This window comes from Micropterus salmoides, unplaced genomic scaffold, assembly GCF_014851395.1.
Source record: "Micropterus salmoides isolate LMB-PRFRI ecotype aquatic unplaced genomic scaffold, ASM1485139v1 Ms_hic_scaffold_2, whole genome shotgun sequence".
Classification (NCBI taxonomy): Eukaryota; Metazoa; Chordata; class Actinopteri; order Centrarchiformes; family Centrarchidae; genus Micropterus; species Micropterus salmoides.
Window position 1 is genome coordinate 52,004,641 of NW_024041150.1, and position 15,330 is coordinate 52,019,970.

A 15,330-nucleotide genomic window follows, 5' to 3' on the forward strand; every position below is an offset into this window, starting at 1 on the left:
TTGTCTTTGGTGTGGGAGAACCGGGTTTGATTCCCACTGTGAGACATCCACCATTGTGTCCCTGAGCAAGACACTTAACCCCTCGTTGCTTGTGCGACCTCTGACATGGATAGCAATTGTAATTCGCTTTGGATAAAAGCGGGGAGCAGGTGTGTTAAATTTGGTGTTATTGCTCTCATACTGGTCACTGGAAGTTCAACATGGCACCCCATGAGAAAGAACTCTAAAAAAAACAATTTTTGCTCTGCATAAAGATGGCCTAGGCCAGCGATTCCCAAAGTGAGGTGTGGGTACCCCTTGGGGTGAATCTGCTTCCTCTAGGTGGAGCTTGACAGGAAAAATGTAATGGTGGTGGCGACGAGATCCAACTCCCAAATAGCCCTCGCCGCACCGAGAACCTCCCAAAACCGGGATAGAGGTGTAGAGACCGTGGTCACTAACAGCAGCCTCTCAAGAAGCTCCTCAGTCTGGTTCAAAGCCTGAAACAATCTGTCCACGGCCGTTCTTATCAGCGAAGGGAAGTGAGTTCTGTTATGGTGGTGTGGTGTGGGGACAGAGTGGACCCAAATGCAATCATCAGGTTTAACTGGTTTTATTAAGGAGAAAAAGGGTGAGGGATTGGAGTTGAGGGAGAGGTGGATGCCGAATAGCCCTCAGTCTGGTCCCTGATCCCCGGCCCGCTTGCGCAGCTAGCTACCAGCCTGTCCCTCGTGTTCCCCGGCCTGCAAGTGCCGCTACCCTTCAGCCGGCCCCCCATGACTGGTCGGCAGTCAGGCCGACCCCTGCTCCTCGCACCAAGGCCCTCAGCCCAGCAGTCCCATCCCTGAATCCCCCTGCTGCTGTCTCGCTGCCGGCCTCCAGCCCAACTCTCCGGCTTCTGGAGAGGTCTCGCCCTCATCCCAGTCGTCCCTTAGCCCGAACTCCGGAGAGGTTACTACTTAACCGACCTCCATGTTGACCCGCGGCTCGGCCCCCTGTGGAACTCAGCTCAGGCTCTCGAATTCCTGACCTTCCCAGTCTGGCCCTATTTCCTCAGTTCTGCCCTGCCTGACCCTCTCTCTAAGTCCCTTGTGTCTCGTCTTGTTTCGGACCCTGGACCCACACCAGCCGGACACCTGACCCCTCCCTTCGGGCTTCCCCCACGGTGTCCTCCCAGTTCTCCCGTGCCTCCTTTCTTCCTCTGCCCCAGTGTCCCCCGGCCCTCTGTTCTCCGTCCGCATCCACCTCTCCCTCAACTCCAATCCCTCACCCCTTTTATCCTTAATAAAAGCAGTTAAACCTGAGGATTGCATTTGGGTGACCTCTGTCCCCACACCACACCACCATAACACAGATACTTGTACTTTACTTTTTACTTCTACTTCACATCTCAGAGGGAAATATTGTACATTTATCAGACAGCTTTAGTTACTGGTTTACAAATTAAGAAGTTTACACACAAACACATGAAGAGTTCATATTTAGTGTATATATATATATATATATATATATATATAGTTATGAGTTAAACTCCCAACAGTTTATACATTATGAAAAAAATCAACACTCACTGAGTCTTACTGATGAGATATGAAGTAACTTACTATCATATTTTCATCTCAGTTCTGGTATAAAAAAAAATCTCAGTACTTGAAAATTGTTGACTCACCACAGGAGCTTTTATTTTGTTAATTCTTACCTTTTCTGGGCCATAAGAGTCAAACAACAGAGAATCCCTCAGTAATAATAGAGCCAGAACAGATCTAATTATTAACTGCAGCTTACAGCAGATACAAGCCAAACTACTGCAGGAAGCACATCAGCTTCTGTACGTTACAGTAAGGGAGGAAACATCAACGCTGACATGAGCTGAGGTGTAAAGGTCAAAGACATGTGAGCTAACAGACACATTAGAAAGTTCAATAACAAATCAAAGCTGCTCGTTCAGCCACTAAACGTCAGTGATTTCCTGTCGGAGCACAGCAGCATCCAGAGAGAGTAAAACAATGGAGCAGAAGATGGAGGAACAGCAGCACTCTGTTCTCTTTATTCTTCATCTTTATTGGTCTGTCTGCTTAATGAGCAGCAGGTGGCGCTCAAACACAGTCTGACTCTTCAACAAAACCTCTGGAAGCTCTGTTAGACTCTGAAGGACAGAGTGAAAGTCTGGAGGTTTCTTTTGACCCCAAACAGACTCAGAGGCCAAAGAGTGGGCTTTGTTTTCCACACGTGATGCAGTTCATTAGAAAACATGATATTTAATAAGTAATGTGAGAGTGAGAAGACGATAAAGAGGTTTTCCACCTTTGTAAATCAGCTTCCACCGCTTGTTTTGGTGCTGCTGCAGTTAGAAGTAGAAGTTAACGGTTTGTGACTGCAGGATCAAAACAGGACGTTTCACTTTCATCATGCTCCTTTGAAAACAACTTTTCTCTCTTTGATTTCTGATCAGCTCCGAAGTGAGGCTCTGTGGTGACAGCGGTGATGACATCATGGTAACCATCATCCAATCCGTCCTCAGCCTGGGAGGAGATCGCGTCACTGATCATTCCCTCTGGCTGGATGAAGCCCGATGCTCCTCATTTTACACATGATCCATGATTATATGGAAGATTTAGAAAAGGCAATGGCAAAAATAGCATGCCATGGTTCACTAAGAGGAGCCGAGCTCCCCCATAGTTTACACGCTGCTTGTACCACAGATAGTTGGTAAAAGAAGTTTAGCTATAGTTTAGTACAAGGCCAAAAAGACATTGGTGCATGACATCGCTAATGTTGGCTGGCACTAGCAACCTGCATAATTAACTAGTGGTTAATTATGCATAGGCCTATGTTAATAAAAAAATGATTATGCCAACACCCATGAAGTCACATTAAAATGACAACCTGTTTGATTGTAGCCTAAATAGGGATATGACTTTATATACAGTCCAGTTTCCCATTTTCTCCATCACACGTGTTCTATTTCTAAGTAATTCTGTCCCATCTCTAGATCTGCATCTCATCTCTGGCAATACGCCTCAGTTTCTCAGCTGGTGTTTGAGCCATTCTATTGATTTCTCAACCCTGCTACCATTAAAAAGGTTCAATTCTGAACTCTTGTCTCATGCTCATTTTTTGATCTTAAATCCAAATGTCTTCAGTGAACAACAAAAACAATGAATTTGCCTTACCATTCCAATACTTTTGGACTGTATAATGCTCTAAATAAAATGTGAAAAAAAGCAAGCTTTAACTAAATGTGCGTGTATAAAACCAAAGCCCTTCCCCTAACCCTGGGACGTCAGTGCGCATGTGCAGTGGCAGAAGAGGAACACGTGCTGAAGGGACGCAGCCTGTTGTGCAGAGTTGTCTGCACCTTGCAGGACATAAGGATTATTTATCACCATTGATACCACACACAGTATATTATATCATTTCTAAATAGCATAAAATAGACCTACGGGGAACCACAACATGCATGAAGTTGTCGGCTGCACGGCATGCAAACTCGTCACAAGACCGCTGAATGACAGGCGAGCAGAGAGGAAATGGTCAACAAAGCCTCAGTTTAGTTGGAAATTTACAGTGTAAAGTACACCAACTACTGATCAGAGACTGTATATATACACTCACCTAAAGGGTTATTATGAACACCTGTTCAATTTCTCAATAATGCAATTATCTAATCAACCAATCACATGGCAGTTGCTTCAATGCATTTAGGGGTGTGGTCCTGGTCAAGACAATCTCCTGAACTCCAAACTGAATGTCAGAATGGGAAAGAAAGGTGATTTAAGCAATTTTGAGCGTGGCATGGTTGTTGGTGCCAGACGGGTCACAATCTGCTCAGTTACTGGGATTTTCACGCACAACCATTTCTAGGGTTTACAAAGAATGGTGTGAAAAGGGAAAAACATCCAGTATGCGGCAGTCCTGTGGACGAAAATGCCTTGTTGATGCTAGAGGTCAGAGGAGAATGGGCCGACTGATTCAAGCTGATAGAAGAGCAACTTTGACTGAAATAACCACTTGTTACAACTGAGGTATGCAGAAAAGCATTTGTGAAGCCACAACACGCACAACCTTGAGGCGGATGGGCTACAACAGTAGAAGACCCCACCGGGTACCACTCATCTCCACAACAAATAGGAAAAAGAGGCTACAATTTGCAAGAGCTCACCAAAATTGACAGTTGAAGACTGGAAAAATGTTGCCTGGTCTGAGGAGTCTCGATTTCTGTTGAGACATTCAGATGGTAGAGTCAGAATTTGGTGTAAACAGAATGAGAACATGGATCCATCATGCCTTGTTACCACTGTGCAGGCTGCTGGTGGTGGTGTAATGGTGTGGGGGATGTTTTCTTGGCACACTTTAGGCCCCTTAGTGCCAATTGGGCATCGTTTAAATGCCACGGCCTACCTGAGCATTGTTTCTGACCATGTCCATCCCTTTATGGCCACCGTGTACCCATCCTCTGATGGCTACTTCCAGCAGGATAATGCACCATGTCACAAAGCTCCAATCATTTCAAATTGGTTTCTTGAACATGACAATGAGTTCACTGTACTAAAATGGCCCCCACAGTCACCAGATCTCAACCCAATAGAGCATCTTTGGGATGTGGTGAAACGGGAGCTTCGCGCCCTGGATGTGCATCCCACAAATCTCCATCAACTGCAAGATGCTATCCATCAATATGGGCCAACATTTCTAAAGAATGCTTTCAGCACCTTGTTGAATCAATGCCACGTAGAATTAAGGCAGTTCTGAAGGCAAAAGGGGGTCAAACACAGTATTAGTATGGTGTTCCTAATAATCCTTTAGGTGAGTGTATATATAAGCTGTATTTGTCTTTTTAATAAGGGATGCACCGCTTGTTCCGCCACAGAAATGAATCGTCCGAAAATGGTAACAAATAGCACTTTCGGTGTTCGGCCCAATAAGTCAAAAGACCTTTTGACTGTCAGCGACTTTATCCTGTCAGTTTGTCTCTTTACAAAGACAAGTATTGCAGTATGAGAGTCCTACCTGAAGAGAGGCTGTGAAGTCTTCATGTTACGTGAAACGAGAACCACATATAATATTATTTATCAAACTGGGTCAGACTTGATAAATGTAGCTCGAGGATACACGTGCGACATCTGGTTTTCAAAATAAGGCGTCTACACAGTATGAAAATAAGATTAACTGGATTATATTCACAGAAAGGCATGTAATCTACTTTACACTGAGTAAAAAGCACTTTGACTATATCATTTATGCAAAGGATAAAAAAAATTTGAATGTACAAATTTTCTCATTTTATTCAGTTTCTGCTTCGGCCAAGAATTTTCGTTTCGGTGCATCCCTACTTTTGAAGGTCAACTAGAAAATTGTCTGGGTCTGAGGTTACGCCAACTGATTTTTAGTGGAAATGGCAAATTTCCTTTTGAAGAAATAAAGACATTACAACAAACAGGTGTCTTTGTGATATTTATTAAAGTAAGAATAACAGAGTGATTCAGCTGAAGGGCAGAGCTCCTACACCAGAGGGCTGTTAGAGAGTCTGACCCAGAGAAACAGAGAAGACATTTAATGCTAGAGAATAATTGCGGAGTCCAACAGAAAAGCCTTTCTCAGCCTTGAGCCACAGTGGAAACTCCTTTCTCACAGGAAAGCATGAAACAAAATCTCACAGAAGGTTGTTATATCAAAACACTGGTACACTAAGTGGTACATAGGGATGAGCAAAGAACATAAGAATGACATATAGAGGATTAATAAAAGTACATAGAGGTAAAATATATTTGTTTCCATTACAGTTCCCCCTTTGGCCGATCCATTGTCACATTGAGTTTATAAAAAAAAAGTCAGTTCATCAATGAATGCTCTCATCTTACCGTTTAAGTAGACACATCATTAGTAAACAAAAGAAATTAGCTTCAGCTGTTTTTGTAGAACAGAGACATTCTTCAGTAGTGAGCAAGCTAGGGAATCAAAACATATTTAATTTAAGCAGTTTTGTCAAAATCAAAGTTGCCACAAGATTCGACAGATGCATAAATTTGAGCACCTTTGCCATTGTGTTGATCTGAAAACCTGTAACTAACTAGCACTGATTAATTGGAACACACATTTGGTTTGGTGAGCTCATCAAGCCTTGAACTTCATAGGTGCATCCAATCATGAGAAAACATATTTAAATTACAAGTTGTTGTTCTCTTTGACTCTCCTCTGAAGCGTGGCAACATGGGAGCCCCAAAACAACTCTCAAATGACCTGAAAACTAAGATTGTTCAACATTATGGTTTAGGGGAAGGCTACAAAAAGCCATCGCGAGCTGTCAGTGTCCGTAGTGAGAAAATGGAAGACCACAGGCACAGTTCTTGTTAAGGCCAGAAGTGGCAGCCCACAGACCACCTCCAAAGACCTACAACATCATCGTGCTGCAGATGGTGTCACTGTGCATCGTTCAACAATTCAGCGCACTTGGCACAAGGAGAAGCTGTACGGGAGAGTGATATGGAAGAAGCCTTTTCTGCACACACACGCCACAGACAGAGTCGCTTGAGGTATGCAAACGCACATTTGAACAAGCCAGCTTCATTTTGGAAGAAGGTGCTGTAGACTTATGAATGACACAGATTAAGTTATTTGGTCATAACATGAGTCGTTATGCATGGCGGCAAAAGAATACAGTGCGAGCAAGACAAACACTTGCTACCCACAGTAAAAATTGGTGGAGGTTCCATCATGCTGTGGGACTGTGTGGCCAGTGGCGGTACTGGGAGTCTAAAGTTCAGGGTCGCATGGATTCCACTCAATTATTATTATTAAAATTGTCATTTTAACCAGAACACAGGAAATTAAATGTTTAATGCTCAAACTGTTCATATAATTCAGTTTGATTTCTTTTAAAATAGTCTTAAAATCATGTCTCGTTCTAGTGAAGCCGATCTTGTGTCTTCTCATGTGACCCAAGTGTCTCGTCACACTACTAGGACCAATCGCAATGTTCACCCTCAGACTTTGAGGCGCATTCCCGGGAAGTCCACGAGGGCTTAAGGCTGTCCCGCTGTCAAATCGTCATGTGCGCGAGGGCTCTCGCTGACATTTTGAGCCTTTCTTAAACCCTTTTTGAGCCCTTTTCGTAAGTCCGCATTTCTGCAGACTCTGCGTGAGGGAACTGCCCAGTTTATAGCGGTATGACGCAAAACACGGGGGTTACCAGGGGAAGCCTGGAAGCAAAGTAAAATCACGTCAAATCCGCATAATAACAAAAGAAATATGGTGAACAAACAAGCATCAACACCAACGCTGTAGCCTACATAGAACACATGAAGTCAGAGGAAAGCAATCACCTTATTACACACAGTTTATTCAATTATTTAACCGACAATAGTGCATTAATTATTGACAAAGGTTTATTGACATTTACCTCTCCTCTACTCTGTAGGACAAGAACTGCAATACCTAAAAATCTAGCTACCACTCGAAATAAAAAGTGTGCAACATGTTTCAGCGTCATCAAGGTAACGTGATTATGGGGCAAAGGGCTGTCCCGTTCCTGTTTACAGAATTTTTGAGCCCTTGCATCCTGTTGCACTGAATCACTTTCGTCACAGCTGTACGGCTTCGGAAAGCCCAACCCGACCCGATAACATCTGCAATTATTCAGCACGACCCGAGCCCGACATCAACTTCAGCTGCCTGTCGCGCGCTTATTTTGGATATACGCACACATTGGCCTAAACACACTCCAATTTCTCACTGCTCTGCATGTTCAACGTCACGTGTATAGTAACGCACAAGTAGCCTATGTTCCTATTGCTTAGGCTATTTAGAATATATTCAATACAACCATGCTGAATAATACTAGTTTGTAAATTATTAGGTGCCGGAGCGCCTGAAACGTGCCATCCGCCTAATTATTAAGTTACTACCAAATAATTAATTAGGCCTATTTAAATGCAAGGCGTACCTGCACATTGTTTTAAAGGGTGATCAGAAACCATTATTAGCTACCAAACCTAATAGTAAATAAGGAAATCCATTAGACTTACCCTATCAGGCTAGATGAAGTCTCGGATTTTATTTGTGTAAGGGCGCTGTGACGGAGCGTACTTTAGAGGTGCTGAAGCGGCACGTCGGAACCCGACGGGCTTGCAGACCTCTAGTGTGAGCACGTTCATGATACTTTAGACCACCTGATGTAGTAAAGGCTTTCCCACACTGGTCACAGCCGTACGGCTTCTCACCTGTGTGAATGCGTAGATGCAACTTCAGATTACCTGATGTAGTAAAAGTTTTCCCACACTTTTCACACCAGTATGGTTTCTGTCCAGTGTGAAAGCGTCTGTGGACATTTAGATTAGCTACTGAAGCAAAAGCTTTCCCACACTGGTCACAGCTGTACGGCTTCTCTCCTGTATGAACGCGTTGATGCAACTTAAAATAACCTGATGAAGCAAAAGATTTCCCACACTGGTCACAGCTGTACGGCTTCTCTCCTGTGTGAATGCGTTGATGCAACTTTAGACAACCTAATGCAGTGAAAGCTTTCCCACACTGGTCACAGCCGTACGGCTTCTCTCCTGTGTGAATGCGTTGATGCAACTTCAGATTACCTGATGTAGTAAATGTTTTCCCACACTTTCCACACCAGTATGGTTTCTGTCCAGTGTGAATGAGTCTATGGATTTTTAGATAACCTTCTGTAGCAAACGCTTTCCCACACTGGTCACAGCCGTACGGCTTCTCTCCTGTGTGAGCGCGTTCATGATACTTTAGACCACCTGATGTAGTAAAAGTTTTCCCACACTTTTCACACCAGTATGGTTTCTGTCCAGTGTGAAAGCGTCTGTGGACATTTAGATAACCCACTGAAGCAAAAGATTTCCCACACTGGTCACAGCTGTACGGCTTCTCTCGTGTGTGAACGCGTTGATGCAACTTAAAATAACTTGATGAAGCAAAAGCTTTCCCACACTGGTCACAGCTGTACGGCTTCTCTCCTGTGTGAACGCGTTGATGCCCCTTTAGACAACCTAATGTGGTGAAAGCTTTCCCACACTGGTCACAGCTGTACGGCTTCTCTCCTGTGTGAACACGTTGATGCCCCTTTAGACAACCTAATGTGGCAAAAGCTTTCCCACACTGGTCACAGCTGTACGTTTCTTCACCAGTGTGAACTCGTTGGTGCACCTTTAGCCGATCTGATGCAATGAAAGCTTTCCCACACTGGTCACAGCTGTAAGGTTTCTCACCAGTATGAATGCGTCTGTGTTTAACCAGGGCACGTTTTGCAGTGAAGGCTTTCCCACACTGGTCACAACCGTACGGCTTCTCTCCAGTGTGAACACGTTGGTGGATTTTTAGGTCATGTGATCGAGTAAAAGTTTTCCCACACTGGTCACAGCCGTACGGCTTCTCTCCAGTGTGAACACGTTGGTGGATTTTTAGGTCATGTGATCGAGTAAAAGTTTTCCCACACTGGTCACAGCCGTACGGCTTCTCTCCAGAGTGAACACGTTGGTGCACCTTTAGGTAACTTGAGTCAGAGAAAGCTTTCCCACACTGGTCACACCAGTACGGCTTCACTCTAGTGTGAACACGTTGGTGCACCTTTAACTGATATGATTTAGCGAAAGCTTTACCACACTGGTCACAGCTATACGGTTTCTGTCCAGTGTGAACAAATCTGTGCTTAGCCAGGGCACCTTTTGTAGTGAAGGCTTTCCCACACTGGTCACAGCTGTAAGGTTTCTCTCCAGTGTGAACACGGTAGTGCTCCTTTAGCTGATCTGCTGCAGTGAAAGCTTTCCCACACTGGTCACAGCTGTACGGTTTCTCTCCAGTGTGAAGTAGTAGGTGTCTTTTTAGGCAACCTGATGCAGTGAAAGCTTTCCCACACTGGTCACAGCTGTACGGTTTCTCTCCACTGTGAATGAATCTGTGCTTAGCCAGGGCACCTTTTGTAGTGAAGGTTTTCTCACACTGGTCACAGCTGTGCATGTCTCCAGTGTGAACTCTCTGATGAATCTTTAAAGTTGAAGATCCTTTGAAGGATTTGTCACAGTGCTGACAGCTGTAAGGTTTCTCTCCAGTGTGAACACGCTGGTGCTCCCTTAGCCCATCTGATCCAGCAAAAGCTTTCCCACACTGGTCACAGCTGTATGGTTTCTCTCCAGTGTGAATGAATCTGTGCTTAGCCAGGGCACTCTTTGTAGTGACGGTTTTCCCACACTGGTCACAGCTGTACGGTTTCTCTCTAGCGTGAACACGTTGGTGCACCTTTAACCGATCTGATGTAATGAAAGCTTTCCCACACTGGTCACAGCTGTACGTTTTCTCTCCAGTGTGAATAAGTTGGTGTTTTTTTAGGTTACCTGATAAAGTGAAAGCTTTCCCACACTGGTCACAGCTGTACGGTTTCTCTCCAGTGTGAACTCTCTGATGAAGCTTTAAATTTCCAGATGTTTTGAAGGATTTGTCACAGTGCTGACATTGATGACGTTTGAGCCCATCTCTCCCTCTCTATATCAGACAGACAGACATACAGAGAAAAAGACAGTAAGGTGGAGCGAGCTATCTAGAACCATAAATTACATTTAGAGCATGTCTGTGGAACAAAACCCACAATGGTAAAGTTTGACTAATGCATTACCACTTGTGACAACCAACTGCAGGGGTGTCCACAGAGGGGCCTCGGGTGGCACGGACCTCTATAGGAATCAGACTGATCATCACAGATACCGACATTTCTTAATAATTGAGCCACATCCCATTAAGGAGTTGCATCATGGTTTAAAAAAACGGGTCCCGTGCTGTTGAAACTTGACCCATACAACAAACTAAGGCTGTATTTTAAACTGCCTACTATACTAGTAGTATGTACTGATTCGACCTAAATGTAGTATGGAAACAAAAGCTACATCTTCAGTGTGGCAAATATACCCAGATGGTAGGTCACATTTTAACGTTTATGCAAAGTCTACCAAGCTAATGTTTAATGTTGTTATGATTTGTAACTCAAATCAAGATGAGGACACAGATGCCCTGATCCGATGGTGGACTGGCAACGAAGCCACTTTTAGTGGGCGGCAGAAGGGATTTGAGTAAGTTTACGTTATATTTTTTTAAGTTACTTAACCAAACTTGCTTGCTAGGTAGAAATTTAAAGTAGGGCTATACATAATTATTTTTCAAATTAATCTTAATTATTTTTCGATTAATCTAACGACTTATTTTGTGTATTCTAAAAGGAAAATATTTTTTGCCAATTAATCAATATTTTATTCAATCATCCTGATAAAGCACCTTAGAACCTTAAAACTTTAAGTGTTTCTGAAAATGTATTTCTGTTGTTGAACTTGTTTCAATGGAGAGAAATAACTCAAATCATTCAAATTCACTTTATTGCGATGTTAACAGAACAAAGCTTCTCTCTCTGCTTTAGGCCTATTACCATGAATGTTTAGGTTAACAATGTTGCCAGAGCACAAATAAAGTGCTCTATTATAAACAAAAAATGATATAAATAATAATTGCATTATAAAAACTAAAGAAAGAGGAAAAACAAAATTAACAAAATTAAAGCTGCAAGCAGCGTTGGGCGGGCCCTCGCACTTGTAGCGCGTCCGCGCGTGACTCGGCCGAGTTGCATATTCTGGAGCTCTGCCGGTGCGGCTGTGAATGTGTTACGCGGTTATGACGCCGCATGAAGGTGTTATATGTCACTTCCTGTGTCCCCTATGTGGAGCTACATAGCACTTGCCGCTATGAATATAAATCGGTATTGGTGTGTAGATGTCTGCGGGGTGGGAGAGTTATCAAGCACGTAAAGTTTGTTTCAGATGTGAGCATGTACACTGAAGTTACAAGAACTTCCTGTGCCACGCCACGGACACGCCCATTGACGAAAATTTGCAAATAGCACAACTTATCGTCAATGCCTTTAGAAGGCACAGCACAAATTTGAAGTCGGTCGGACTAAATCCCTAGGAGGAGTTAGTTAAAGTACGGAGTGTGTAAATCATCCAAAAATAAAAGTAATAAAGTTCAATTCAAAATGGCTGACTTCCTGTTGAGTTTGGGATATGGGTTCTTGAGGCTTTTTTGTGTGTCTTAATAACATACACGCCCCCAGAAAAGTTTGTGCATGTAGGTTGAACGTGGCTGAGGGGCTAATTTTTTCTAATTTAGTAGGGGGCGCTAGCGAGCCATTTTGCCATGCCCATGCGCAAATAAAATACGAAATTTTTCACCACTTCTGACATGTGTGCAAAGTTTGGCGAGTTTGAGTATGTTTACATTTTCCAAGTAGCTTGCCTAACACTGCTGGTAGCTGTATTTTTATTACTACCTTTTTGTCCAACATCACGTACAAACTTAGACTGGTGTAGCATACAGCTCTGTCCTGTAGACTACAGACAGGTAAATCCTAAATTATTTTTCTGAGATCATATTTCTGGTAGTAAGTAATTCAGATAAATGGACATCAACAGCTTTCTTCAGATTCATTGGTGTTGAAGTGGAAAAGACGTGTGCAGCGTACTTTATTCGCTTTTACTCACTGTGTGTAAAAAGGTGTATGATGAAGAAATGCTAACAATATTAAAGAGATATAGAAAGAAACACAGCCGCAGTATTAGAACAGCGAGAAAAGGGCGTGGCAGACAACAGATGGGCCACTTAATAAGTAAGTAGCTAAAAGTATCACTGCTTTAAACTGAAGCTGTCATAATGTTACCATGAATGGTAACGTAATATTCCTCAAAACTAAGCAGTGGACGTTAATGTCACTCCGCAAACTTATTAATTAGAACCACGAGTCTATTCAATTTAATTTTTATTTATAGAGCAGCAATAGTAACTTTGTGTTTAAAGTGGTGGGGACATAAGGGCTCAGTTTTGGGGTGTGACGATACACCTTTTAACCATTTAACCCTATTTTGAAGTAAAATTTGATCCTGAGACATGTGAGTGGGGAGTTTGAGAGTCCTCCCCCAGACGTTTTCTGGAGAAGTGTTCTGCATCAATTTCTGGTGGAAATATATTTATATGAAAAGGAAGCAAAATTCAGCTGGCAGGTGATGTGTACATTCCACGTTTTATCTATTGGTCAATTTTGTGTGAAATGGTGTACTTGTTTAGTCAATATGGATAATAGAAAAGTAGTAAATTGTATGGTGCTCATAGAAAATACTGTATCATATTTGTAACTTGGACTGAGGCTGTAGTCCTACAGTCTGACAGCCAGTCTGGCAATGTAGTAAGTATTACCTGAAGGAATTGATGTCTGAACTGCACACACTTGAAAAAATTAACAAAATTAAATATCAATAAAACCCCGGCAGGGCGTGGATATAGATATGTGGATAAAAAGAGGAGGGAGGGAGGAAATTGGAAATCCAGCAACTAGAAAGAGAACTGATCAATACAAAGCACACTGTAAGCCTGACTGTAACGCAAGGTATTCATCTTTTTCTCTCAAGCTCGCAGCAGATGATCCCAGGGAGAGAAGAAAACTCACAAAACATTGTGGTGTGCTCTCCCTGTTGTTTCATGAATAAACAGTGCACAATGTAGCCTCCTTATTGAAGTGGGACTATAATTTAGGACTACTATACAATTATGAAACTTAATGAAAAAATAAACTATCTATCGATATATCTATATATATATATATCTATATCTCTATATCTATCTATATCTATATATCTATATATATATATATCTATATATCTATATATTTCAGGGTGCCACTCAAAGGGGGGGGGGGGTCATTACATTAAGTGGCAACCTAATATAAATGCTGCCTTATTGCTGTGCCCGTGTTACTTTCTTTTATTTATAGTTTTTCTTTACATGGGCTTTAATTCCACGTAAACCTACTCGCTGATGCTCATTGTGTGCAAAGTATGGTGCACACATCTTCTCCAATTATGAAACCTAATAACCACAAACTGCTAATATGCAAAGCACATATATAAGAACATGGAACAAAAGGAAATTATGCAGATAATGCACCAGGGTTAACTCGGCCTGTCCGTTAGCCTGGTCTGGAGCAGGCTAGCTGCCATGGTAACTTATGTGCTACTGCTTATGTGAAACCGAGTCACGGTTTATTTCAGCCAGGATATCTGGACATCTGCTATCTTTTGTGAAACAGCCAAAAGGCCCAGTGGAGGAACATCACATAGGCCAAACCTCAAAAGAGGATGTGTTGAAAAGCTGAGCACCAGTGGAGGAAAACTAAACTCCAGACAGACTCTGATCTCCACAGATACTATTTAGAGCAGAAACCTGCACGACGATCATTCAGAGAATAATAACGCAGGCAGACTGTTTGTCACTGTGATAAACTCACCAACACACGAGGAAATATAATGACTCTGCTTCACTTTTCACCAGCATTGTTTCTGCTGCGCGCTCCCGACACAACACGGGCTGCACCGCGCATGCGCCGCGCGGGAAAACCCACAGAACAAAGAAAAGAGAAACGCCATTTTGAAGAGAGGAAACTGAAAGAAAACTCACAATGTTTCTTTCAGCTTCCTCTCTTCAAGATGAAAACAGGAACCACGGAGACACTTTGGAAATCAAACCACCTCAACACAAACCCTGGAGCGGGTTTTCAGGCTCTGATCTCTAACAACAGAATGAACGGATGATACACGGACCCTCGAGACTCTTCCTCGTGTCTTTAGTCTCGTGATGAAGTCATGAACACTGACCTGAACATCGGTGCTATCAGAGCACGAGGCTGCTGTTTGGCTCCTGCGGTCCGGGTTCTGGTTCTCCATCGTCCTGCAGGTCTCCGCTGTGACTGGTGGGCCGTGTTGTCCTGGACTGAGTCTGGATTCTGGTCTCGGAGGTCTTCAGGCTGAGAAACAGGAGCGCTGCGGGATCCCGCGGAGTGTTCTCGCGATGTCACGGCGTCTCGCCCCGCCCCTTAGTTACTGTCGCTAAGGCAGCAGATTCACAGCCTGTTTGAAACAAAGTAGCTTCTTCTTTTGTAGCCTTCTGTGATGGGCTGTGATTTCTACAATTTATGGTGTGACAAAAATAAATAAAAGGCTGTTATTACATCTGTTATTATTTATACACACGTGTAGAGGCTGCATGTAGATTTATACAGGAAGTGAGTGAGAAGGTTAAATAAGATCACGACAGTCTTGATGCTCTGTCCATATTCTCGAGCTCACAGGAAGGTTTTCTCTCCTGAGAAGGTCAGAAAGAGAGGAGGGGGTGCAGAAGCAGACCAGACACCAAACCAAGCTTCAGTATTAGTGGACGTGTGTCACTAGATCTGGTCGATTCGGTTCCCGGATCGAATGTTGGCACAAAACTTCACGTTCTTCCTACGACATTAATTAAACCTGGTGT

General features: G+C 43.1%; 1 protein-coding gene across 1 annotated transcript; it reads right to left on the minus strand.

Moving 5' to 3' along the window:
• Positions 1 to 5,418: 5,418 nt before the first annotated feature.
• Positions 5,419 to 14,939, minus strand: LOC119912608 (zinc finger protein 850-like). Its single transcript, XM_038731882.1, has 2 exons — positions 14,679 to 14,939; positions 5,419 to 10,476 (listed from the first exon to the last, which is right to left on the minus strand). The coding sequence occupies exons 1-2, from the start codon at positions 14,745 to 14,747 to the stop codon at positions 8,032 to 8,034; spliced, it is 2,514 nt and encodes an 837-aa protein (XP_038587810.1). The 5' UTR covers positions 14,748 to 14,939; the 3' UTR covers positions 5,419 to 8,031.
• Between the last annotated feature and the right edge of the window lie 391 nt (positions 14,940 to 15,330).

What these genes read in the sequence shown, in the direction of transcription:
- LOC119912608 (XM_038731882.1), bottom strand. Translation starts at nt 14,747, where the DNA reads ATGGAGAACCAGAACCCGGACCGCAGGAGCCAAACAGCAGCCTCGTGC. An exon ending in CTGATAGCACCGATGTTCAG is followed by an intron (nt 10,477 to 14,678) that starts GTCAGTGTTCAT and finishes TGTCTGATATAG; the next exon opens with AGAGGGAGAGATGGGCTCAA.